We start from the raw sequence: 25,491 nt of genomic DNA, 5'->3' as shown, positions 1-25,491 counted from the left end.
TGTATTTACTCAACCAATTCATGCCTAGGATTATGTCAAAGTCATGCAGCTCTAAGGGAATCAAGTCTACTTCTGTTTCATACCCAGATAGACTAACCCCCACATCCACATACACAATATTTGTTTCAATCATGTTTCCCATTGGAGTTCCAATTAAGAATCCCTTCTCTACTATTTCTACTCCCTTTCTCAGTTTAGTGACAATTCTCTTAGCAATGAATGAGTCGGTGGCACCCGGATCAAACAACACATGCACATTAAAATCATTCAATAGTAGTGTACCTGCCACCACATCCGATGCAGCCCTGACCTCCTCCTGTGTCAGGTGGAAGACCCTCCCTGGGGTCCGATCATTTTGTGCTCTCGGTCTCCCTCGACTGGAGTTTGCTCCTGATTGAGAAGATCTCACTGGCCTATTCACGGTGACTAACTGTTGGTGGCTCTGACTGGGCTGCCTATAGCTTTGTACCTGTCCAGTGTTCCTTTTAGGGCAGTCCCTCTTGAAATGACCTCTTCCACCACAGTAATGACACCCTTAACTCAAATACTGGCAATTCCTCCACCTATGACCTTCTCCTCTGCACACAAAGCATCGCCCGGGGGAAACTGAGCAGTCCCCAGGGTGTTTTTGTCCACATTTTATACAAAAAGGATAGTCAACACTCTTGCGGTCACCGGTCCCAGTTGAAGAGTTTTCCCTCGAGTGCGACTGCCCAACCATCACTCTCCCACTTGACTGTTGGTGGGGCGGAAACATCAAACTCCCCTTTTTCCTGTACTGCTCAAACACTCCACTTTTTCCTTTATTTGAAAGTGGTGGTCTGCCGCTGAAATAGTCCTCATCTCTCTTTTTGCCTATACCCTGATGTCCCCCTTGGCTTTCTCCAATGCAAGCCTCCAGAGCTTGGGCAGCCTCAATCAACTCTCTCACAGATTTAAACCGTAAGGCGATCAATCATTGTCTCAAATCCTGTCGCAAACCATCTCTCAACTTCTCAATCATATGTTCCTCTGTCGGCACATAGTGTGGGCCGAACAATGAGAGATCATGGAACCTCCTTTCGTACTCCAATACCGACATATCACCCTGCCTTAATGCCAAAAACTCTTGTTCTTTCACCTTGCGATGGTACCTGGAATAAAACTGATTCTCAAACTCTGTCTTGAAATCACTCCAAGTTAGTGTCTCGGTTGCACGCCTCAACTGAACTGTTTCCCACCATGTCATGGCCCTATCAGACAGTAACTGGGTTGCACAATTCACCCTCAAACCCTCGGGTATGCTTATTTGAATCATGGTCTTTTCTACCTTCCTAATCCATCTTCCAGCTATCTCTGCATCTTGTTCCCCCATATACGGTTCACAGCCCATTTCCCTCATACTCTTGATTAGTCGTACCAGTGGCACCACGTTATCCGTGGTCATGCTAGTCATAGGGGCTGCCTGTGGAATCTGCGTGGTGGGAGTTGTTTGTGTCGCCGAACCAGCCATGCCCTCCATCACTGCTTTAACTATTTGTACAAGGAGTCCCGCGTCTACATATTGTGGGGGCACACCAGTTGGAATAGTTGATGGTTGTGCTTCTGATCTTCCTTGCTGCTCTGCTGCAACTGGGGGTACTCCTTCTGTCTGGTTAGGCCTCCCGCCTTCCCCTGCTACCGCAGCTTCCCCCTGCAAGGTTTCGGGTGGTATTATCGGAGCATGAGATGCCGTATCATCCAAGGGACCTTCGTCTTGCCAACCTTGGGCACCTTGGTTCCCGCCCCTCCTTTCTAAGGAGGGCGGCTCAGTTCGTGTCCCTTGCCGGGTGCGTACCATCCTGAAATTCACCGCAGCAATGCAATTATCAGTGATCCTCAGGATCTAGACCAGGGGCTCTGATACCAACTGTAACAACCCGGCTTTTCCAAGCCCAAAATAACAGTAAATTTTTTTTATATATATATATATACCTAACACACATGGTGCCGGTAATCAGCGAACCTGATCCCTCACATCATCAAAACACAATCCATACAATCCACATTTCATTTAAAAGTGAATCTTATATAAACACGTAATATTATGGTTGCATGATTAGAAGTTCATATTAAAAAAATATACATACATAGACATGAGTTTGCATTCCTATCCTACTAATAGCCATTACAAATTTAAACAAAAGGATCTAATAAAAGTTATACATTCAGTACATTGATTCATACAAAATACATTGTGATCTAGAATGCATCTACATGATTCCTTGCAAAAGTAGGTTCCCGTGTATCGGGTTCCCTAGACATCTCGTGGGTGTGACGTCCCTGCAGCAGTACAAAACATTTAAGAGAATGTAATTACTTAATAATAATGATAATGGTAACTAAACGGTCTGACAGTTAAATGAAGCATTAACATTTATAATTTCCTCATGTACTTGGTATAAACAGCTTGTAGTGGATATAAATGCACCACTTTTTGCAATCAACCATAATCTTAAACCCAGCTATCCTCTTAAGGCATCATTTGCTAAGGTTAACCGTTCACTCACCCCGGTCATCCTCTTCGGATGTCATTAGCCGAAGCTAATCATTCTTTGTCCCGGCCATCCATTCGGATGCCATTAGCCGAAGCTAATCAATCATTCATCCCGGCCATCCATTCGGATGCCATTAGCCGAAGCTAATCATGCTTTGTCCCGGCCATCCATTCGAATGCCATTAGCCGAAGCTAATCAATCATTCATCCCGGCCATCCATTCGGATGCCATTAGCCGAAGCTAATCAATCGTTCATCCCGGCCATCCATTCGAATGCCATTAGCCGAAGCTAATCATTCATTTGTCCTGGCCATCCATTCGGATGCCATTAGCCGAAGCTAATCAACCATTTGTCAACATTTAAGCGTTCGACAATTTAATATCGGTTCTAACACAATATGGTAATATTCATGTTAAAGTATTTCATTATTCAACGTATGAAAAAGGAAGGTGCAAGTCACCTACCTGCTCCACCTGTGGGTTGTTCTTGTCTTGACGATGGTCCAATCCCGACCGCACCACCTAAGACATCAATGGTCATAAATCAGTACATTTGTATTTTTGAATCACATTCGTCACCACACTTATTTCAAGAGTTCATATGTTCACATTCAAGTGTTCCACATTTTACACCATCATACAATGAAATTGTTACTAGCATTTAAGTCATTTATGCCTAGGAGGCTTATTGTAGAAATCGGCAGGGAGAACTGGTTCGCTGCAGGCTGCCCAGTTCGGCAGCGAAAACTGTTTCGCTGCAGGCAGCCAGTTCGGCAGCGAGAACTGGTTCGCTGCAGGCTGCCCAATTCGGCAGCGAAAACTGTTTCGCTGCTGGCGCCACATATTCGGCAGCGAATCCCAATTTCGCTGCAGCCAACTCAACTTCGACAGCGAATCGCAAGTTCGCTGCAGAACACGCCACTCGGCAGCGAATTGTTAATGCGCTGCAGACGACACAGTTTCGACAGCGAATCACAATTCGCTGCAAAACACACAATTCGGCAGCGAATGTTAATTCGCTGCAGCCGACACAGTTTCGGCAGCGAATCACAGTTTCGCTGCACAACACACAACTCGGCAGCGAATGCTAATTCGCTGCAGAAGACTCAGTTTCGGCAGCGAATGCTAATTCGCTGCAGACAACTCAGTTTCGGCAGCGAATCAGAGTTTCGCTGCACGACACACAATTCGGCAGCGAATACTAATTCACTGCAGAAGACTCCGTTTCGGCAGCGAATCACAAATTCGCTGCAGACAACTCAGTTTCGGCAGCGAATGCTAATTCGCTGCAGCGGACACAGTTTCGGCAGCGAATCAGAGTTTCGCTGCACAACACATAATTCGGCAGCGAATACTAATTCACTGCAGAAGACTCCGTTTCGGCAGCGAATCACAAATTCGCTGCAGACAACTCAGTTTCGGCAGCGAATCACAGTTTCGCTGCACAACACACAACTCGGCAGCGAATGCTAATTCGCTGCAGAAGACTCAGTTTCGGCAGCGAATGCTAATTCGCTGCAGCTGACACAGTTTCGACAGCGAATCAGAGTTTCGCTGCACAACACACAATTCGGCAGCGAATCACAAATTCGCTGCAGACAACTCAGTTTCGGCAGCGAATGCTAATTCGCTGCAGCTGGCACAGTTTCGGCAGCGAATCAGAGTTTCGCTGCACAACACACAATTCGGCAGCGAATCACAAATTCACTGCAGACAACTCAGTTTCGGCAGCGAATGCTAATTCGCTGCAGCTGACACAGTTTCGGCAGCGAACCAGAGTTTCGCTGCACAACACACATTTTGGCATGAACACACACCACACATGCTGTAACAACCCCAGCCTATACACTGTCACTAAGTTCCAGCAGAACACACACATTGAAACCATCAATTTCAGCACCTAATCCTTCAACAAAATCCCAGCAGAACACACACATTGAAAACCATCAATTACAGCATATAATCTTTCAATAAATTCCAGCAGAACACACACATTGAAACCATCAATTTCAGCACATAATCCTTCAACAAATCCCAACAGAACACACACATGCATGCTGGCCAACCCCATAGTTAAAGTCAGCCCTCTACCATGATTTGTTATTTCCATTTTATACATTTTTCTTTGTTAGATGTTCTGAAATTGGCTTCATTTCATTTCTGTTTCCTTGTTCTCCTAGTTAATTTCAGTTTCCTTCACAGCTAGCTTAGGAAGTCTTAGGTCAATTTCCTTAGGGTTTTCTTCTTCATTTCCGTTTCTAGTCTTAAGGAGAAGAGGAAAGGAGTTTCATGACCCATACCTTTCGAATCTAACTAAGTTTAAGGAAGGTTTGACACTATTCTTTCTCTTCTCCTGTTGGTTCTCCTCCTCCTTCTTCCTCTCACGTTTTCCAGCTTTCTTTTTCCTTTCCTCTAGGGTCCAATCTTCTCTCGAGGTCTCATCTTTCCCTCACACGTTCACAAGCACTCTCTACTGGTTTGGATTAGGTTTCTGCTGTGAAAGAGGAAGGGAAGAACGACATGTAGCTGTTGTTTTGGGAAGAGGATGGATCATCCTATCTCTCTCCTCCTTGTATTTATACTCCCCATGAAATGAGGTGGGTTGTTTGGGGGTTGGTTTAGATGTGTTCTTATCCTTGTTTTGGTCTATCTAAAACCGGTTTTACCCCTCCCTCCCAGCTCCTTAAGTTAATTAATTTTTTTTTTAAACAGACACTGCGTCGCTGCCGATGCAGAAATCGGCAGCGAAAACTGCGTCGCTGCCGATCATGAAATTGGCAGCGAAAACTGCGTCGCCGCCGATGCAGAAATCGCCAGCGAAAACTGCGTCGCTGCCGATCATGAAATCGGCAGCGAAAACTGCGTCGCTGCCAATGCAGAAATCGACAGCGAAAACTGAGTCATCATTTCATATATATATATATACATATATTTTCTCTTGGGTGTTTACAAATGGTAACATTGATCTGCAACCGTAACGGAAAATTTTTAGGAGGGTAGATGATCGTTGGGAAAGTAATTGACCGTGTAATGGGAAAGTGTCGGTGGTGAGAGAGAAAGAGAGGAGAAAACGCATGAAGGGACAATACGGGGAAGGTAGAAAATGGGAGTTAGATCAATGGTAACATTGATTTGCAATCGTTCTGTGAACAATTTTGGGAGGGTAAGGACCGTTGGGAAAGTAATGAGAAAGTGTTGGTGGTGAGAGAGAGGAGAAAATGCATGAAAAGCAATGCGTAATTGCTTTTCACAAATTGCAGTTCAAACTCAATTTGGACTGGGACCCACATAAAAAAACCGTGGTTGGTGTTAATCAAACACTGTGTAAACTGATTTTAATTTTAGGCGCAGTCGCACTAGCATATCCAAACACTATCGAAGATTTAATGGAATCAAATTTTAATTGGACAAGATTCTTAATTTTGAGATTGATTCCACAAATAACTTAAAAAAAATTGTTTTTTTCTTTTTCATGTATCTGCCAATTCTTGGAGATTGATACACTTAGTGAATTTTTAATGTAAGAATTAATTCTTCTTCATCTTTAATTTCATAAGATTGGCAAGATGTAAATATTTGATTTGAAAAAAATCCCAATGGGCTGGGTAACGCTATAAACGCTAGAAGATCTAATAAATAGACTTGAATAAAAAATAAATGAACCGCACCTCTAAGTATAATTTTTTTGTGTCGCTAATTTTGAATTCCAAAAGCCAAAAAAAAATAATAAAAAAATTAGAATCAATTAATTTTTTCAAAATAATTCCATATTAATATTACAGACTTTAGTCTTGGCTTAAAATAAATTCACAAATAATAGTAAAAAACAATAAAATGAATAATGGCTTGAATAAAATTAGAATTTAGTACAACTATCATAACCTTTCTTCATAAAGAATGATTTGGGTTACCACTATATTTGTTTTTAGTAAAATCAACTTTTAATTAATATATTATTTTTTCAATATTTTTTTTAAAAATATCAAATTAACTTTTTTTAAATATTTGATTGATTTTAAAATAATTTTCATCATATATTTTATTTTGTTTTTTTGGGATTAATTGGTTTCATTTCCTTATTATAGGATTATTTGACTTAAATCATTTTAATATGTTGGCTTTTTAATATTTTATTTTGGATTCATATTTGAATTGTTTTTTTTTGTCATTTAAGTTTTTTTATTTTATTTTTTATTAATATTTTTTTAATTTAACTCCCAACATAATTCGCCAGTAACCTAATTAATTAAATTTAAATTTATAATATGTGTTTAGTAATGTAATGTTGAATATATTTGGATTATCAATTAAAAATATATTAAAATAATATTTTTTTTAAATTTATTTATTGTTTTACACTAGTCTATTAAAATTATAATTTTTTTTTAAAAAATATAAATTTAATATTTTTTAAATAAAAATATTTAAAAAAACAAATGGAACCGAATGAAAATAAAAATAAAAATAGTGATACCCAACAGCTTGACTATTCGCTCACTTTTGAGTCTTCACCGAATACCATACATATTTTATTAGTAGCATGTTCCCGTCTCTCTCTCAAAAACCAAACAAAACGACAACTCAGACGAACAATGCTTATTACTAGGAGTATGTTGCTATTGCAACTCGGATAATGAAACTCACAACCGATTCAAGCGATATAACGAGTCGCTCCCCTCTAGGCATCGATCTCAATGAGATCCCCTCCACTTCGACCTCTTCTCCTCCAGAAAATTCATTGGATGTGGTGCTGTCCTTTCACGAGAACCCAGACCCGGCGCCGGGAATGGCTGCTGGGTTGCGGGCCGAGGGATCGATGTGCGGGGCATGCGGAAAGCCGGAGGTGCGGGGTCAAGTGGTTGTTTGTGACGGTTGCGAGCGTGGTTTCCACCTAGGTTGCGCTGGAAGGCAAGCTATTAATTCGGCGGAATGGCTATGTGGAGAGTGCCTTAGTGGCGGCGTTAAGAGCAAACGTTGGCCATTAGGTGTTAAACGGATTTTGGACATCAACGCTTCGCCACCAAGCGATGCCGAGGATGAATTGCTTTCAAATTTGAGGTGAAACTGCTATCTATCTATCTAATTAATTAACCAAGTACATAGATTATTATCGTTAATCATTCTTTCAATTTATTCATGCCAAATGCACTCTTGGGTTTTTGTAACTACATATTTATTTCATTTTGAAGATGCCTCATATATGCTTGCTGTTTCCATTTACAATTGTTTTAGGAAGCACACTCAGAGTCAGGGTGATAATTCTTTTGGTGCCCCCCCTCTCACATATTCAAATCTTTTCTACACCGGGTATGGATTATTGTCAGACGTAATGCGTCCTATGCAAACTGCAGATACAAGTGCTGAGGGTGCAGGGATGAGTTTCCCTCAAGGAAGCCTTAGAAGCAGGAATAATACAACCATTAGATTATTGTCTCGCAATCCTAGTGAGATTTTCTTGCAGGGTCTCAGAGAATTCATTTCTGAAAGGCATGGTGTTCTGGAAGAAGGTTGGAGTGTCGAATTTAAACATTCTATCAGTAATTATGACCTCTATGCAGTTTATTGCTCTCCAGATGGAAAGACTTTTCACTCGATGTCTGAGGTTGCTTGCCATCTTGGCCTGATGCCTAATCGTAATTCAATCGACACGGACTCAACAAGTTACGTGTCTCCCTCTCCGCAGGAAACTTTGCATCTACCCAGAAAGAGCAAGTCCAAAAGATGTTCACTTACCAATGTTTTTTCTGAACATAAAACAACTTTGGTGAGCGGCTACTGCAAGGAGCTTTTTTCCAATGGTCAAAGTATTGAAATTAACAACGCTAACCTTGGTGAAGTTAGAGAATCTGAGATGCAAGGAGATGGCATATCTGATTTCCAGCCATCTAATGTAAGTACACATTCAATCTACATTTATACAGTTGTAATTCTCCACTGCTGCCATGGTGATAAAAATACAGTCCAACTTGTGCTCATCAAAATATTGCATTTTCTTTGTTTACCTGATTCTTGTGCGTGCTACTGTGCCTTATGTTTCTTTCAGGAAGGACTTCCTGTCCAGTTTGAAGACTTCTTTGTTCTTTCTTTGGGAAAAATCGATGTGAGACCTACATATCATAATGCTAGCCTGATTTGGCCTGTAGGTTATAGATCCTGTTGGCATGATAAGATTACTGGATCCATTTTTTTGTGTGAAGTGTCAGATGGCGGTGATTCTGGACCTGTTTTCAAGGTTAGGAGGGTCTCATGCTCATTGTTGCCTGTTCCTCAGGGGCTAACTGTTCTATGTAGGACAAACTTTGGCCAGTATAGTAGTCACAATAACCAAGATTGTCATCATATGATTTTCCACAATATCGATTGCGAAAGTGATGACAATATTGAGTTGATTCTTGCAGACCCTGCCCCGCCATCATATGATGATGTTCTAACCTGTCTTCAGGGCAGTTCAAATAGAACATCGGAGATTATGCAAACTAGCTCCTTTGATAGCAGGTCTGAAAACTTTTTGTTCAGTGATAAAGTATTAGGAGAGGAGATTGGTGAGATTTCAGTGGAAGAGCGTTCCTCAACTTCAGCATGGACAGTGATATCTCAGAAATTAGTGGATGCTTACTCTGAAATACATAGACAGCGAGGTACTCTTAAGGTCTCCTGCAACCATGCAGATAATGAAATGGGTTCACCAGGCTTGTATACCAAGAATGAAAATAGCAATGCAAGTTCTGCCTCATTAGCCAAATTTTGCAGCTGTCCCAACTTTGTTGGAATCCCATTGGAATGCCAGGGTGAACTTGAGGCTTTCTCTTCTACATTATCAGAATGGCTGGATCAGGATAGATTTGGGTTGGACACAGAATTTGTTCAAGAAATGATAGAACAGCTCCCTGGTGCAAAAGCCTGTTTGAAGTATGAATTTCTGATTAATAGGGGTCATTATTCTGTGTCTCCAACTGTTGGAAATGGATTCTTAATGGCTAAAAGAAAAAGTAGATCAGAATCAGATGCTTTATTTCAAAGATCCAAAAAAGCCAGGTTGGCTAAAGAGATTTTGGGGGATTATCAATATCCTGCTGGGAGGCCTTTGTGTTCCAGGCTCCCTCCTGTACTTGTTGGTGACTTTTATCAGGTGTGTGCATATGCTAATTACTTGTATTGTATAGGATTTTGAAGGAATCAGTGTGTTCTTTCTGGATAGAGAGCTTAGTTGCTTCAATCATTAGGGCTCACACTTTTGGGTCTGTGCAGGTATTGGAGTTATTGTGGCGCTTCCATGAAATATTGGGTTTGAAAGAGCCTCTTTCCTTAGAGGAACTTGAAGAAGAACTTATCAATCCATGGTCTAATCTTTCTCATCTTCTAAAGAATCTTGAGAACAAGGTCCATGGTAGTGAAGCCATAGATTTTTATGAAGCAGATAGTATGAGTGGACTAAACTCATTTTTACCTGATAAATCTGGCATGACAGTTTGTGAGGGTAATTCACATGCATGTGTTAATGATGAAGGATGTAGGATGGGAGTGAAGGATGGAGGCCAAGCTACAGTTGCATCTGTTACCCACATCAGTCGCAGTGGTGTAGCTTCGACTAATGCACATTGCTCGTTGTTAGGTATGCTAATAAGTGAGCTACAATGCAAGATTGCTCCACTAGTAGATCCAAATTTTGATTCTGGGGAGACAAAATCAAAACGGGGAAGGAGGAAAGACGCAGATAGCTCAGCTCCAACAAGAAGAAATAACCTCAATATGCTCCCTATTAATGAATTGACTTGGCCAGAATTAGCCAGGAGATACATCTTAGCAGTCTTAACTATGGATGGTAATCTTGAATCTGCTGAGATTACTGGTCGTGAAATGGGCAGAGTGTTTCGCTGCATACAAGGTGATGGTGGGGTGCTTTGTGGCGCTCTTACTGGAGTTGCAGGCATGGAAGCAGATGCACTTGTAAGATTGACTCTTAATCCCCCTATCAACTCAAAACATTATATTGAAAGACCTTTTTTCAAAATTATTAGTAGCATGAGAGAAACAATTTGTTATTTATCTTTAGCCTTGTTCAAAAAGGAATCGAGTGTTAGGATCTTCAACATGATGCATCTACTTGAGCTTGGTGGTGCTGGTTTGTGCATATGCTTTAATGTGTGCTTGTTATCTGCTTCCAGATGCAGTGAAAGTTACAAAGAAAAACAATAATTTACACTAATTTCTTAACCTTTGCCTTCAGTTTCTTGCAGAGGCTACAAAAAAGTTTTTGGTTCTTTGAGCAGAAAAAAGGATTTTCTTAGCATAGAGGATGAAACAGCTGATACAAGTTGTGATCATGAAAATAATAACATGAAAGATGGTAACATCCCAGAGTGGGCACAGGTGCTGGAACCTGTTAGAAAGCTACCCACTAATGTAGGAGCTAGAATCAGAAAGTGTGTTTACGATGCTCTGGAGAAATGTCCACCAGAATGGGCAAAAACAAGATTGGAACATTCAATTAGTAAGGAAGTGTACAAGGGCAATGCATCAGGACCTACAAAGGTGCTGTACAAAAATCTGTTTCCTTGTTTGAATCTCTTCTGTTCTGTATATTTTTCTGTGCTTATGCTTATTGATTTATTTTTTTCACTGTAGCCTGAATGTTACTTTGTTTTGATCTTTTAAGGTGCTGTCCCTATGCAGTTTAAGCTCTGTTTAAAAGTGCTGTTAATTCAGTGGGTAAAATAGGGATGCAATTTAAATAATAAGAGCTTGAGAAGATGATTGGCTTTTCAAACATAAAATGAAGTTAAAATCTGTTTTCTTTCCCATTGCCTCACAAGTCATGCTGAGCAGAAACCTTTCTTTGTACTCAAAAATTTTCTGAGTACTATAGTACTCGATGGAAAATTTTTAAAACATGGTTGTTCTGGCCCTTTTTGAAAGACATTAAGACTTTGATGTTCAAAATAAAATATGTAAACCAAAGAACATGGAAGTTTTGAAGCGCAGTACTACTCAAACCCTAGCAGAAACAGTTGATGTTACTTTTACTTTAAACTCAAATGGTGGTGTTGCCATAGTGTTTTTCTTAAACAACAAAAAGAGTGGGGTTGAAAAGTAAATTCTAGGAACCAAAAATCTTACCTGGTTGGAAATTTGTAAGTGAAATTAATAATGACACTTGATTGCAACCTCCAATTGTGTTCATAACAGAAGCTTGAGACATTGACGTACAATTTTTTAAAAGCCCTAGTGCATATGAATGATTTAAAAAAAAATGAAATTGATGAACATTGCTTCTTGGAAATGTAATTGTATTATTAAAGACAATATGAGATGGAAACAATATTTGTATCCTCACAAAAGCCTTTTATCTTAATTGTACTCTTCTGTGGAAACTGAATTGTGCACATTTTTTCAAAGTACCCATTACAAATTTGAAGATAATGGTTTTAGTGAAAATTTGCTGGCCAGGATTTAAAACCATTGGAGAAACAGAAACGGTGATAGGATCCAAAATGATGTGAATAATGTGCTATACCTTCATGCCTTTTATCTTTGAAATTTGAGACCTGCAGTTCCTGCTTGAACATGTGTGTCCAAACTATCTTTTGTTGCAGCAATTTTTTATTTCAGTTTAGTAATTTGGTGAATTGTATGTAAGAATCTTGTGCTCCTAAGATTAAACTTGGTGCCTTATTGTTGATGAAAGTGACCTCTTCCAATTGTTTGTTTTCCCTTTACTCCTGTCTCATATAGCCTTCACCTATAATTTACTTGTTGAAAATGGTTTATGAAAGAGTATGCTTCATTAAGCTTAGTATTATTTCTTGTTATGAGAATTTGATTTATAGGCTTTGATTCTGAATTCACTGCTGTTTGTTGATCAAACACAGAAAGCTGTGCTTTCAGTGCTAGCAGATGTATTAACTGGAGTCCAGCAAAAAGCGGTCAAGACAAATAAAAAGAAAATATCTATACCTATTTCTGACATTATAATGAAACAATGTCGTATTGTATTGCGGGAAGCTGCTGCCGCGGATGATGCAAAGGTTTTTTGCACCTTGCTGGGAAGAAATCTCAGAAATTCTTGCGACACTGATGATGAGGGGCTTCTTGGATCTCCAGCTATGGTTTCTCGTCCTCTGGATTTTAGGACTATTGATTTGAGATTAGCAGCTGGAGCCTATGGTGGTTCACATGAATCTTTTCTTGAAGATGTTCGAGAGGTTTGTATACTTATTATGAATTGGCTTGACATGTAAATCCTTTGATGATTCTAGCTTTTCGTTGCTTTCTAACATGGAAAGTTTTTCCTTTGCATGTTGCAAACGTGAACTAATTTTGTATGCTATTCATTCATTCAACTCCTGAAGTATGTTTATTTGAATTAATGCTCTTATTGCATTTATATGTTGGATATGGCAGTGAACTTCTTTGTTCTGCCCTGTGATTAAGTTGTAGTAAAAATTCAGTATCAATTTTTATGTTCTATCACTTCTGAAACTTTTTGGAGGCTCTACTTTTCTTATTGTCAAGGTGGGTTATAGATTTCCTGTCATCTTGGAAAGACATGTTTGGTGTAATGTTTAGAATTTGTAATGTATTAAGGATCTCACAAAACTTGATTCGTGTGTTTCTGTTTGCTGGTGGAGAATTTTCCAGCTCTATATTTTCTTTCAGAAAATAGAAAGCTGTGGAGAACATGTTTACAAATTAAAAATATAAAGTGTTTTCTGCTTTGCCAGTGGTAGACACTACTAACAGTTGTTTGCCCAAATTGTCCACCTTAGGAAACAACAGTCTTGTTTGGTTCATGTGTTATTTCATCCAATTCAATAGAATTACATTAATGGAAATTCAAACCAGGTCCTTGTTTCTAGATAACTGATTGGTAAATTTGTATTCTTGGTTTTTTACGAAGAATTAATTCTAGAATCAGGATGTAATCTAGACAATTGTTTTCTGTTTCTCCATTTGCTTTTGTGGAGTTGTTTTCCTAATTCTGAAGAGTCAGGTTTTAGAAGGTTTGAACAGTTTTTCAAGTACAGTAGGAAAAGTTGCAAAAGTCCATTGAATGTTATGTGTGATTGAATGTTTGAATCAAACCTGTAATGCAGTTTCGTGGCTGATTATCTTTATAGCTTTCATTTTTTGGTAAGTGTCCTTGAGAAATTAATGTTTAAGTTTTTCTGTCATCTTTATTTATACATAACTTTTTAAGAATTACATCACCTCCACATTTTATTAAAATGGTCTAGTATTTATTCTGTTCCTATGAAAAATAAATAAATTTCAGTCATCTTTATGCTTTCTTTTCATATAATCTCAACCAGTTCTGCTGAATTCAGTTAGTGATATTTTTCTAACTTGATAGATTGCTATGGATGATCTAATGTTTTACTACTGTTACTCTTTGAGTGGTAGTAAAATCTACTTACTGTTACTCTTACCTGGCAGTTATGGAGCCATGTACGCATGGCATTCAGGGAACAGGGTGATTTGGTTGAATTAGCCGAGACACTTTCCCAAAACTTTGAATCATTGTTTGAAAAGGAGGTAATAACTTCTGCTTCCTCCTCTCTCCACTTCTTACTGAAGTTGTTTCATTATTAGCAGTCATGTACAAGGAAATAATAGCTTCTACCTTGTCTTCTCTCAATAGCTCGCTAAACTTGTTCTGTCATTGCTATGTACATGTATTTAATGCATCAGTCGTAGTTAGCCATGAATGAAGATCTCAGTAACATGATGTATTCGCATTTAGAAATTTTTGTCCATAAATTAAAATTTATCATGTATTCATGTCATGATGCTGTCAGGAATTTTCATTTTTAGCATTAAGTTAAACTTTTAGCTGAATGATCATGTTATTAAGTATGTGGCTGATCATCTCGGGAGAATTGAAGTTTTTCAGGACAGTCATATTGGAATAAATTATGAAAATAAATTCGTGATGTATGAAAAAAATTTGGGAATAGAAAAACCTCTCTGATTGGAGTTTTCTTATTCTGTCAAATTATATATATTTGGTAAACAAGTCCGAAAGTAGATGTCTGCTAGATGAATGATGGCGTGGCTGTTAACTGCTGATATCATTGAAAACGTGGTATGTACCACATAAAAGCATATAATCATAAATCGTATGCCACATTAGGGTCTTTCTTTAAATTTCTCTGTTTTTTGCCCTTTCCTTTTGCTTAAACTTCCCCACTGACCAAACACCTTCACTCTATCACTTTTCACACTTCCATCATTCAAAAGTATCCCAATAACAATCGTGGCCAGTTAATTAAATGTTTCCCTCTCTTGGTGAAGTTCATTGTTATGAAGATTCGCTGCTTCAAGTTGCTCTATGATTTGGTTATATTTATTTCCACAAGTCTAGGAATTTCTTGGGTGGTGGATTAGCATGGTGCTTTTGCTTGGGTGTATTTTGGTAGCTATGATTTATCAATGTTCTGGATGGTCGTATCACTTTCTTGGTTGAGGTAGAACTTCTATGGGTTCTTTCATCCCCTCTTATTTGTGTTTTGATTGCATTTTGTCTGACAAATTGCATAGAAGAGTATTTTTGTTGTTTGCACTACTATGAGGCTTAACTCAATGACGAGATAAAATCTGGGGCACTTGTTAGTTAATATGGTTGCTAAAAATCTGTAGACATTTAATCACGAGATAAAATCTTCAGATTCAACACAATTTACATACAAAACATGTGAGCCATAGACTGAATCATAGATGGATGTGAATCATGCAATTCAGTTATAATTTAATTCAACTTGGTATGGTTTGTTGCATGGCAGAGTCAACTCGAATAAAAAATAAACCTTAGAGGAAAAATGCATAATTTGGAAGAGATGGTAAACATCAAAGATGCTCCAAATCTAGAAGTCTTGAACGACAAAATGTAAAGAAATCAAAATTCCTGTAAAGAAAGAGAAAGGAGTGGGTGAAACAGTGCAAGAATACTGATAATGGTGATATCAATATTAGGGAGGATTACTACTTTTTATTAAAATTGCCAGGTTTGGTATTTTGACTGGTTTGAAATTAGCTTTTGGATATCTTTGAAGTAATTTACTTGTTAGGATATCCGAGTACCATGGAACAATTTCTCTAATCTTTTGAATTTTGAGACTTTAGAGTCTTCAATAACTTGAAACTGATTAAGTGAAATGAATTGATATACCTTCTGTTCAATAAATGTTTTTTTTTTTTTTTTTGTTAGAAACAAGGTTATTAAAATCGGGATTCTAATTAGGATCATTGGAGGGTTCAAAAAATCAGATCAGAAGTTTGGAATGTAATATCATAACACCTTGTGAATTATTAAAACCCTACAAAATAAGAATACACATAGGACCTTAACTATCATAATTCAAACAGTTAGTACAAAAATCATATTCTTGTGGGCATCCTCTAATTCATATCAAAGTGAAGTACACATACACACATAAAGTAAAACAAGGAAATTATTTTTTTTTGGACAAAAGAAGCGTATTCACAGAGTTAAGAAGTACCAATAATTCATGTGAGGAGAAACAAGAAATGAAAAGAATCAGTAATAGGCTGTTTTTAGATGAAAATAGTAATTAATAAACATGTACAATGTTTTGAAAACTCATCTCCAATTGTTCTTACTTAACTGAATTCTAAAGCATTTGAGATGCAGATTAAATTATGTTCTACTTTGGTTTTTATAGTCAACAAAGCAATTTTGTCACTTCAATTTTTTTTTTTTTTGTAGATGTATCTTTTAACAATAGCAAACCCTTCATTTAGGGATGTTTGATCCACCCAGCCTAGAAACAAAAGCAAACGCTCGGGCATTAAAAATATTTAGTATTTTGGTTTTTTAATATTAAATATCAAATCCACTATAGAAGTATTCATTATCCATATCTCATAAATTAAACAGTGAAGAAAAAAGATCCACCTTCTCAAATTAAAAAATAAAAAACAAAGTACTAAAACTAAACAGTGGCTCCAAGATTAAAATAAATAATGAACTAATACAAGAAAAACAAAAAGGAAACCCGACTACAAGGAAGTAGCCCAAAAAATTTGAGCTGATATAAAGTCCTAGAAAATCCCATCAAGATCTCAATTTTATGATTTTAGCTATTAAAATTCCGATTTTACTATTATCTTACACAAAAATGAATTTTACTATTTGAATCCAAGATTTTAATAAACATGGTTAGAAATTTGTAGTGTGGTATTTATCTTCTGCAATATATTTTTCTTTGTTTCCAAATCTTAAAATCCACAATTTGATGTGATTTAAAATATGCTTTCTAGCATGAATTGAAACTTGATTTGACAACCATAGGTTCCACTATGACATTTTTAACAGATGCCAAAATCATTCATTGCATGCAGTTGGAGGACGGTTGGGTTAATGATGGAACAAAGATAGTGAACCTAAGTATCCAAAACAAAAAAAAAACATGTGGAAGGGGACTGATTTAACCAAGCTGGCACAATGTAAGGGTGTGTCTTATTAATCCATCAACTAAAACATGGACAAGAGACAATCCAAATTTCTGAAGAATATGAAGTGATGATGATGATGTACCCTAGGTGAGTTGTTAAATGGACCTTCTTTCATACCTCTTTGATGGAGTTGCTATATCATTTTAGAGAATAGTCCTCCTCCTTGGAAACCCAACGCTAGACTAATTGGTTCGTCATCAATCCAGACATCTTTCTGGTCAGAATACACATCAATGGTAGATTTCTTGGTTTGGGGTATAAAGTTTTTGAATTATCTGTGATCATGTAAGCAAAGTTATAATTGCTATTTCTGTATATTCCTGCTGTTTTGTGGTAAATTTTAAATGTGACTCATCGCTCCTTATCTCTTCATTTATTGATGCCTTTATGAAGATATAATATATGTATTTATTTTTTCATGTAGGTGGTCACCCTTGTTAAGAAATTTGAGGGTTATGCTAAATTGGATCACATAAGTGCAGAAATAAAGAAAGAATTAGATGATTTTCTTGCTTCAATACACGAGGTTCCAAAAGCTCCTTGGGATGAAGGGGTCTGCAAAGTATGTGGTGTTGATAAAGATGATAACAGTGTGCTGTTATGTGATACTTGTGATGCCGAGTATCATACTTATTGCTTGAATCCTCCACTTGCAAGGATTCCTGAAGGGAACTGGTATTGTCCATCTTGTGTTGTCAGCAAACATGTGGTTCAGGAGGCATCAGGAATTTCACAGGTTATTGGGATAGTCCACTGTAAAAAGTATCAGGGAGAAATTACCCATGTTTACTTGGAGAAACTCTCACATTTATCCGTTACAATGAAAGAAAAAGAGTATTGGGAGTTTAGTGTTGATGAGGTTTGTGCGTGGACCTAGTGCTCTGTACCTTTCTTGCTCCAATATGCCTTGCTAGGTCTTGATTCATATTATCTTTTCTAGACATATGTGCCTCACTATTTACTTGAACTCAAAAGCTGAAGAATTATACATGATGGAAGTCCACAATCTCAGATTTACCTCCCACTATTCCCTAAGCAAAGAAACTTGTTGCAAAACTCTGCAGTGAATTGTGATTTAAAAAGAGAAAAAAATTAATCAAATGTGACATCAAGATCCCCTTGATAAATTATCACATGCATGTATTGTTGAATGCTTTAATGAATATCTAATTTTAAAATGTCAGGTGTAAATTGTTTCAAGTCACTTTTCTGCTGATGAGAAACACTGAACTGAAAGACTCATTTATGGAGATGCTACCATGTGATTCATACATGATTTTTTCTGTCTTGTCACATGTGAGATATTCTTTTCTCATGAGGGAAAAGGTTGTGGTGTTTGATAGAATTTGTTACTCTTCCTTATGTTTGTTCAAATGTAATTGATGGGAACAATATAACAGTGATGGCAATAAAATCTGTGAACATTTTTGTGTCTGCTTAAGCTTTTAGTTTTATGATTTTTTATTTATTTTGTCTCCTTTTTTTCATATTCTCTTAACAAGCTCACTCTTTATTGGCAGAGAATCTACTTGCTAAAGTTTCTATGTGATGAGCTGCTAAACTCAGGTCTTATTCGTCAAAACCTTGAACAGTGCGCAGAAACAACAAATGAGTTGCAGCAGAAATTGCGTGCATTCTCTATGGAATGGAAAACCATGAAATCAAAAGAAGAATTTTTGGCTTCCAGAGCTGCAGATATGGATGGTAGTGCAGTTGGTGAAGTTGGTTTAAAGGAAGCCCTTGCTTCTGCAATTCCAAACCAGCCCAAGCAGGCGGGACAACAACCTGATGTGAGTGATGGACCTAGCCACTGTAGCTCCTTTGGTCATGATGTGCCAGCACTAAATGGTGGCCAAGATGGGACTAGGATTAATGGATTCGATAAATACCCTTCTGTATCAAGTTCTGGGAAAAACCATAGTTGTAACAGCCAAACTGTGAATCATACAGATACTAAAGAGCAAGTAAATGATCCCCTTGCTGTTGTGGATGGCAGTAAATTACCTTCTCGAGAAAATGAAAAATCATCCGGACCAAATAATTTGTCTCAAATAATTGGTGACATGGATGAAATTCAATTCCAGGGTAACCTGCAAGGATATGCTGGAAGAGGCACTTCTCTTCTGCCACCACCAGATGTAGGATTCGGCACCGCATTAGAAGAGAACAGTCGCGTGAGTCAGCATGTGCCTCCTGTTGCTATCAATGAATCAGAAGGCTTCAATCTTGAGTTGAGTGCCGTTAAGAATGATCTTCTTCATCTGCAGAACTCAATTAGCAGGATACAATCACAACTTTTGAAACTATCTGTGCGGAGGGAGTTCTTGGGTTCCGATTCCAGAGGTCGCTTGTACTGGGCTTCAACTGGACGAGGTAGTGATCAACGAGTTATTGTTGATGGAAGTTTGACATTGCAGCAAAGGAATTCAGATCAGTTTGGCACTCGTTTAAATCTGGAAGAGCAAAAAACTTTCTTTCCATTCCAATGTACTTCAAATAATGTTCTGGCTATGTGCTCGCCATGTGTTTCTTATGAAACTGAGGAGGAAATTGAACAACTCATTAGTTGGTTGAAGGATGATGTACAAAAGGAACGAGAGCTGAAAGAGTCCATTTCACAGTGTCTGAAGCAAAGATTTCAAGAGACTCGACAAGCTAGAGACTTGGTTCAAGAAGAGCATCAAGCTTTGTCAGTGATCACAAACAACAACAACACTGCATTTGCTAATTATCTTGTTACCAAGGCTGCGATGTTTCTGGAGAAGAAGTATGGTCCCTTGGTGGAGTTACACACCAGTGACAAGCTGGTCAAAAGGGCAAGAGTGACTGGCGAGGGGAAAATGTACCGTTGTGATTGCTTAGAGCCCATTTTACCTTCCAGACACCACTGCCTCTCTTGCCACCGAACTTTCTCTGATGATATTGAATTCAATGAGCATAATGGCGGTAGGTGCAATTTAATTACACCAGCCAATGCAAAGAGTGAATATATCAGTGGTTTTGTAAAAGTAAAGGGGAATATGAAATCCCAGACCACCCAAAAGGTACCTATCAGTGAAATGGACGTGGTTGAAACTTCTAGAAGTGGTTCCTCTGGGCTTGGGTCGAGGTTAATTAAATCTCAAAATGAAGGGATATGCCCCTATGACTTCAGTGAAATCAGTTCCAAGTTTGTGACAGAAGATTCCAACAAGGAATTGGTACATAAAATAGGTCTTATTGGTTCAAATGGGGTTCCTTCATTTATCACATCTCTTTCATCTGATCTCAATCATTCCATGTCAATGCTGATTTGTCATGGAGAAAATAATGGTGTTGTTGGTGATGAGTTGAGTATTGATGGAAGGATGGTTGTTTCAAAAGGAAAAAAGAGCGAAAGCAGTGCAGCCCTTGATAATATTTATGATAATTCTTCATGGAAATCTGTTGCAAATGAAATTAGCAAAGTATCAAAAACCGAGAAGCCGCCTCCAGGACATGTGGAACATAGAAAAAAGAAATCTTCTTCAAATAAACATTTTCCTGAAATAGGGGCTGGTTTCTGCTGTGTAGTTCCTCGGTCATCCTTGAGGCCCTTAGCTGGAAACGTTTTGCATATTTTAAGGCGACTAAAGATCAATTTGCTTGATATGGAAGCGGCCCTTCCTGAAGAAGCACTTAAACCCTCAAAAGTGCATTTGGATAGAAGATTGGCTTGGCGTGTGTATGTTAAATCTGCAGGATCAATCTATGAGGTTTGTCTCACTGCTTTTGTTATTCTTTGGTTGCTAATTTCATTACCCTATTAGAATGCATTTTGCATGCCTATCAAACCTTTGGTGCTGCTACATATGTTTTGATGTGCTTATGAATTTGTTTTTGGTTGGACGTATTTTTGTGCTGTTTCTGTTATCATTTCATGTTCTGCGAGCTAGGGGGTGGAGGAGCAATTGCATTTCTAGTTCAATGACTTCATAAACTTGTGCGACACACTTTTAGGATATGTTTATGAACTCAGTAAAGATCATGATTGATATACTGAAGAATTTAATGATAATTATTTTACTTTTTTTGGCTTCTTTAGCAAGTAATAAGTTTCAATCCTATCCAATGGCCACATGATGACCGCTTATGTTCTTAGCATAATAAAAACAGGGGGAATATGAAAACCACATGCATGTGCTCATGCCTGTTTGTTTTTCTAATCCATAAGCCATTGCAGTTGGCTGGCATTTTGCTAACCCATAAGCCACACACTTTTAGGATATATGTTCATGAACTTAGTAAAGATCATGATTCATATATTGAAGAGTTTAATGATAATTATTTAACTTGTTTTGGCTTCTTTAGCAAGTAATAAGTTTCAATCCTATCCAATGGCCACATGATGACTGCTTATGTTCTTAGCACCATAAGAAGACATGAAAACAAGATAGATCAATTGTTATTACACTAGATTGCAATTTTGGTCAGTGCTTTTCCATCATTAAAAATTCCGTGGAATGTTCAATAGAAACCTATTTGTGTAAAAGTTCACTTACTATTGCTTCACCGCTTAACCAAGGTGTAAATGTTGTTTCTATGAGAGAGCCAAAATTTGAAGAGGAAATTAGTGACAGAAGCCTAAAACATTAAAGCTTGTTTAATTGTGGAAAACAAGGCTGTTCTACAGAACAAATTTTCACAAGGAATAGATAACACAACTGTGTCCATAAACCATTTTTCCATCTAAAGAACTGGAAAGTCTTTTACAATTTTCTGAATTTGTACTGGATTTGGAAAACACATTAAAGTTGTTTTCTATATTCCTCCTTTATATTTTGCACACTAGTTAACAAAGGGAAACAATTTCCAAACTGAAAAAAAAAAACAAGCAACCATTCTCTCCTGCATGAACATTTTTACCAAACAAAGATTAGCCTTTTCTTTTCCATATTAATTTATATTGGTTCTTGCTCTCACCATGTTATCGCTAAAAAGAACAACTGAACTATTTGTTGTTGATGCATCCACACTTCCATCCCTTGATTTTTCTTTTATAAATCTGACAATCATCTTAGTTTTTTTGTGTTAATAAATAGTAGAAGTTTTCGAAAGTTCTTTATCTAAACAGGATAAAGCAATATGCAAGATGAAATTTACATGATCATCATTACAAAAATTTTAGATTATTATGGTATATTATCTCACTTTTCTACCAATAGAAACTTTATTTCTTTCTAAAAAATGAATGCGACTTCTAATTTTGGTTGGAAAAAGAAAAATGGAGATGGAGATGGAGATGGAAAGCTGTAGTCTGTAACTGTTTATTTAGACTCAATAATTTAGACACGGGAGAAAAGATCTTTGTGGGACTGTTTTTTAACTGAACCAACTTTTTTTTTTTTTTTGTTGAAATAGAAGCGGGTACATTTTTTATCTGGCAAAATAGCAGCCAGGTTAGGATTACCTGACATGCATTAACAAATCATTTATGTATATATGTTTACTTTTGTGCACATATTGTATGATAGTGGTGGCATGTATGCTTCTGCTTATGTTGGTGGCACTAAGAGCACATTTGCTATGTACTAGTTGCAGTGATGCAATTCTAATGTTGGTCATCGGGAATTTGTTAGTTGATGATTTATGTTCTTTTTTTTCCTCCTGTATTTATTGGAATTGAGTTGTTGACTTCATTTTCAGTATATAGGACCATATTTAATTGAACCTTCATTCAATTTTTCGTTGGTGTTATCTTCATATCTGGTTGGATGCATCCCATCCGGTCTTTTATTTTGTTTGGTAGATAATTAGATAGAATCCAAGTGTGTTTGGTATTGTTGTGGCTTACCCGGTATGAAAAAAAAAGGCCAGGTTACAAAAAAAGCATTTATGGAGAAAAGGTTGAATTGAAAGTGTTTGGTTACACGTGGTTGAATAAAAGATTATTTAAAAAATGTTCTGAAAATGACTCAGAAGTACATGTATTGAAAATATTTTTTATATCTTAGCTTTTCCAAACAATATCTAAAGGTTATTTTTCTAACTTTAAACAAAACAATAATAATCAATTCCCTTTGATAAAAGCACCAAAATCATGTTTTTGTTGCTTTTGCAAAATCAATGGTCTGACCATAATTTTGAATGGGTCTCACACAAGCTTTTCCATTGCCAAACACTTCTGTAAGTTCAGTTGGAGTGAAAGCAACTCCAATTGCAAAAGCAAACGTAGTATTATTGTATTTATTTCAACTCCATAGTTTTTGGTTATTTTTTCTCCTAGATATGGCAAGGCTGCAAATAGAATTTTCTTTTATGTTTCAGATAAATTCTACTGTAAATAATTAGATATAATCTGAGTATTATTGTACTCATTTCAACATGGTTTTAGTTATCTTTGCTCCTAGATATGATAACCCTGCAAATAAATTCTCTTTTTGTTTCAGATGATCCAAGCAACAATTATATTGGAGGAGATGATTAAGACAGATTATTTGCGGAATGAGTGGTGGTACTGGTCATCGTTTTCTGCTGCTGCCAAGACTTCGACAATTGCTTCCCTAGCTCTACGAATATATTCCCTTGATGCTGTGATTGTGTACGAGAAGGCCACGCCGAACTTAGATTCAACCAACAGTTTGAAGCCTGTGGGTATGCTGGATAAGAAGCCATTGCCTGGTTTGGATCTAACAGACAAAAGCAAAGTAAGCAGGAAGTCTAACAAGAAAAGGAAGGAACCAGAATGATGATGAGGGAATCCAGGCTTGCTCGGGTACCTAGCATACGGAAGAAAAGCCTGGGGTGAGACAGGGAAGGAGAAAGTGGGGTAGACTGTCGATGAGGTGTAAAATAAAATCTGTTTCTTTCCTTTTTCTTTGAAATTCAAAATACTCCAAGAAACTAATCCACACAAAAATCAATGTATCATTCACAAAAAAGAAAAAAAAAAGAAATTGAAAGAGTCAGAGTAGGAAGATGGGTAATGATATCTCTATTTTATAGTGGTTCTACCATCAATCATCTACACACACTTTCGAAGCTGTAGGTTTGATCATTCTAATTCACCAATTTGTTTTCGTTCAATATCATCTCGTTACAGTATGATCCTTCTATTTGGGATCCCTTTCATGGCGTCAAAGAACGCGTAGGGTGCTTAGAGATTAGCTCAATCAGTCAATGGGAGATAAAATCTGACTGACCAGCAAACCCCACACTGTTATGAGCGTGTTCTTTAATGGTTGTTTAGCTGCCCTCTTATGCATGTTTTAACGTGTAGACAAGATCTTGAGCCCTCTTAGACTAGCCATCCAAACTCGTGGAAGAAATAAATTAGGAGTCTTGCATCACGAATGACCTGCGCCATCTTATTGCGATGCCTCATTGTTAGTGTATTTTTAGAATGACAGCATCAAGCACTAAGCATATTTTAGCACTTCTTACTAGATCTTAGAGATCCATACATTTGATCCCTCTCGAAGGTTCCTTAATGGACAAAAGTGAGGATAAGAATTAATAATGTGAATCATCTCTTTAGCTCCTTTAGCTTAGCTATTGACCCAACCTATAGCCTACTAACTCATGCTCTATTTTTGTTTGCTTGACCATGATAATGTCCTGAAAAGATAGAGTCAAAGACATGGTTATTTGACATGCTTTTAGTAAATCTCTCTGTCCTAGATGGACTCATCTATAGGGTAAGTTTCAAGTATGTTATTTATAGAGAAGTCCTCATGTTGTCATACCTAAACATTTAAATGATCTAGAAAAGAAGCTCTTGGAGAATGGTAGAGTCACTACTTTATTTTATTTTTTTTGAAGGTGAAAACTAAGAAAAATCTAACACTTGTCCTAAGAATTTTGGTTAAGGGGTTGCTTGCACAAACTACTAAAGACCAAAGACTAGTCACCCTAATGTTTTCTTAATGAGTTTATCACCAATTTTTAACCTATTGATATTTTATTTTACAAGTCCAATATTTGTTTTCACATTTCTATCCTGATATTTTTGTTTTTGTTTTGTTTGTAATTTGACCTTTTTAATGAATTCTAGATGAGGTGATTTGAAGAATGACTTGCAACTTTAAATCACTAGAATGCTTGGCATATTAGAAGCACATAAGAAACTTAATGTGTGTTCAAGTATAAAATGCAAATTACATAACTATTTCAAGTTGACTTGAAAATCTCCCTTAGTAATAGATTAGAAACTTAACATATATTCAATGACAAAATTAGCTTAATTAGTGATATAAAGATATATCAGAGAAATAACTCATTATCTATGAACAAATTGAACTATTAATCTTGATGATAACGATGATTATGATTATGATTATGATAATAATAAATTAATAAATTAATAACACATCAATAAATCAAGACAGAACACTTATATTGAAACCAAATTGGTTTCAAATCCTATATCTAGACTCATCTAAACTAATCTAGATTAAGATAGCATCAGATAATCATTTAAAGTTACCAATTATAAAAAAATAAAGCATGACAAATAACATATCACATAAATACAACCACATAAAAA

General features: G+C 37.1%; 1 protein-coding gene across 1 annotated transcript; it reads left to right on the top strand.

Moving 5' to 3' along the window:
- Positions 1–7,047: 7,047 nt before the first annotated feature.
- On the top strand, positions 7,048–24,032 carry LOC7496657 (methyl-CpG-binding domain-containing protein 9). Its single transcript, XM_002323974.4, is given in 11 exon segments — positions 7,048–7,574; positions 7,749–8,406; positions 8,560–9,645; positions 9,765–10,463; positions 10,744–10,756; positions 10,759–11,048; positions 12,386–12,718; positions 13,950–14,048; positions 17,413–17,847; positions 18,509–20,722; positions 23,396–24,032. Coding segments are annotated over 11 exon segments (6,552 nt in total). The 5' UTR covers positions 7,048–7,149; the 3' UTR covers positions 23,696–24,032.
- Positions 24,033–25,491: the final 1,459 nt, after the last annotated feature.

This window comes from Populus trichocarpa, chromosome 17, assembly GCF_000002775.5.
Source record: "Populus trichocarpa isolate Nisqually-1 chromosome 17, P.trichocarpa_v4.1, whole genome shotgun sequence".
Lineage (NCBI taxonomy): Eukaryota > Viridiplantae > Streptophyta > Magnoliopsida > Malpighiales > Salicaceae > Populus > Populus trichocarpa.
Note: the sequence above shows the minus strand (reverse complement) of the source record. Positions and strands in the feature narration are given on the sequence as shown.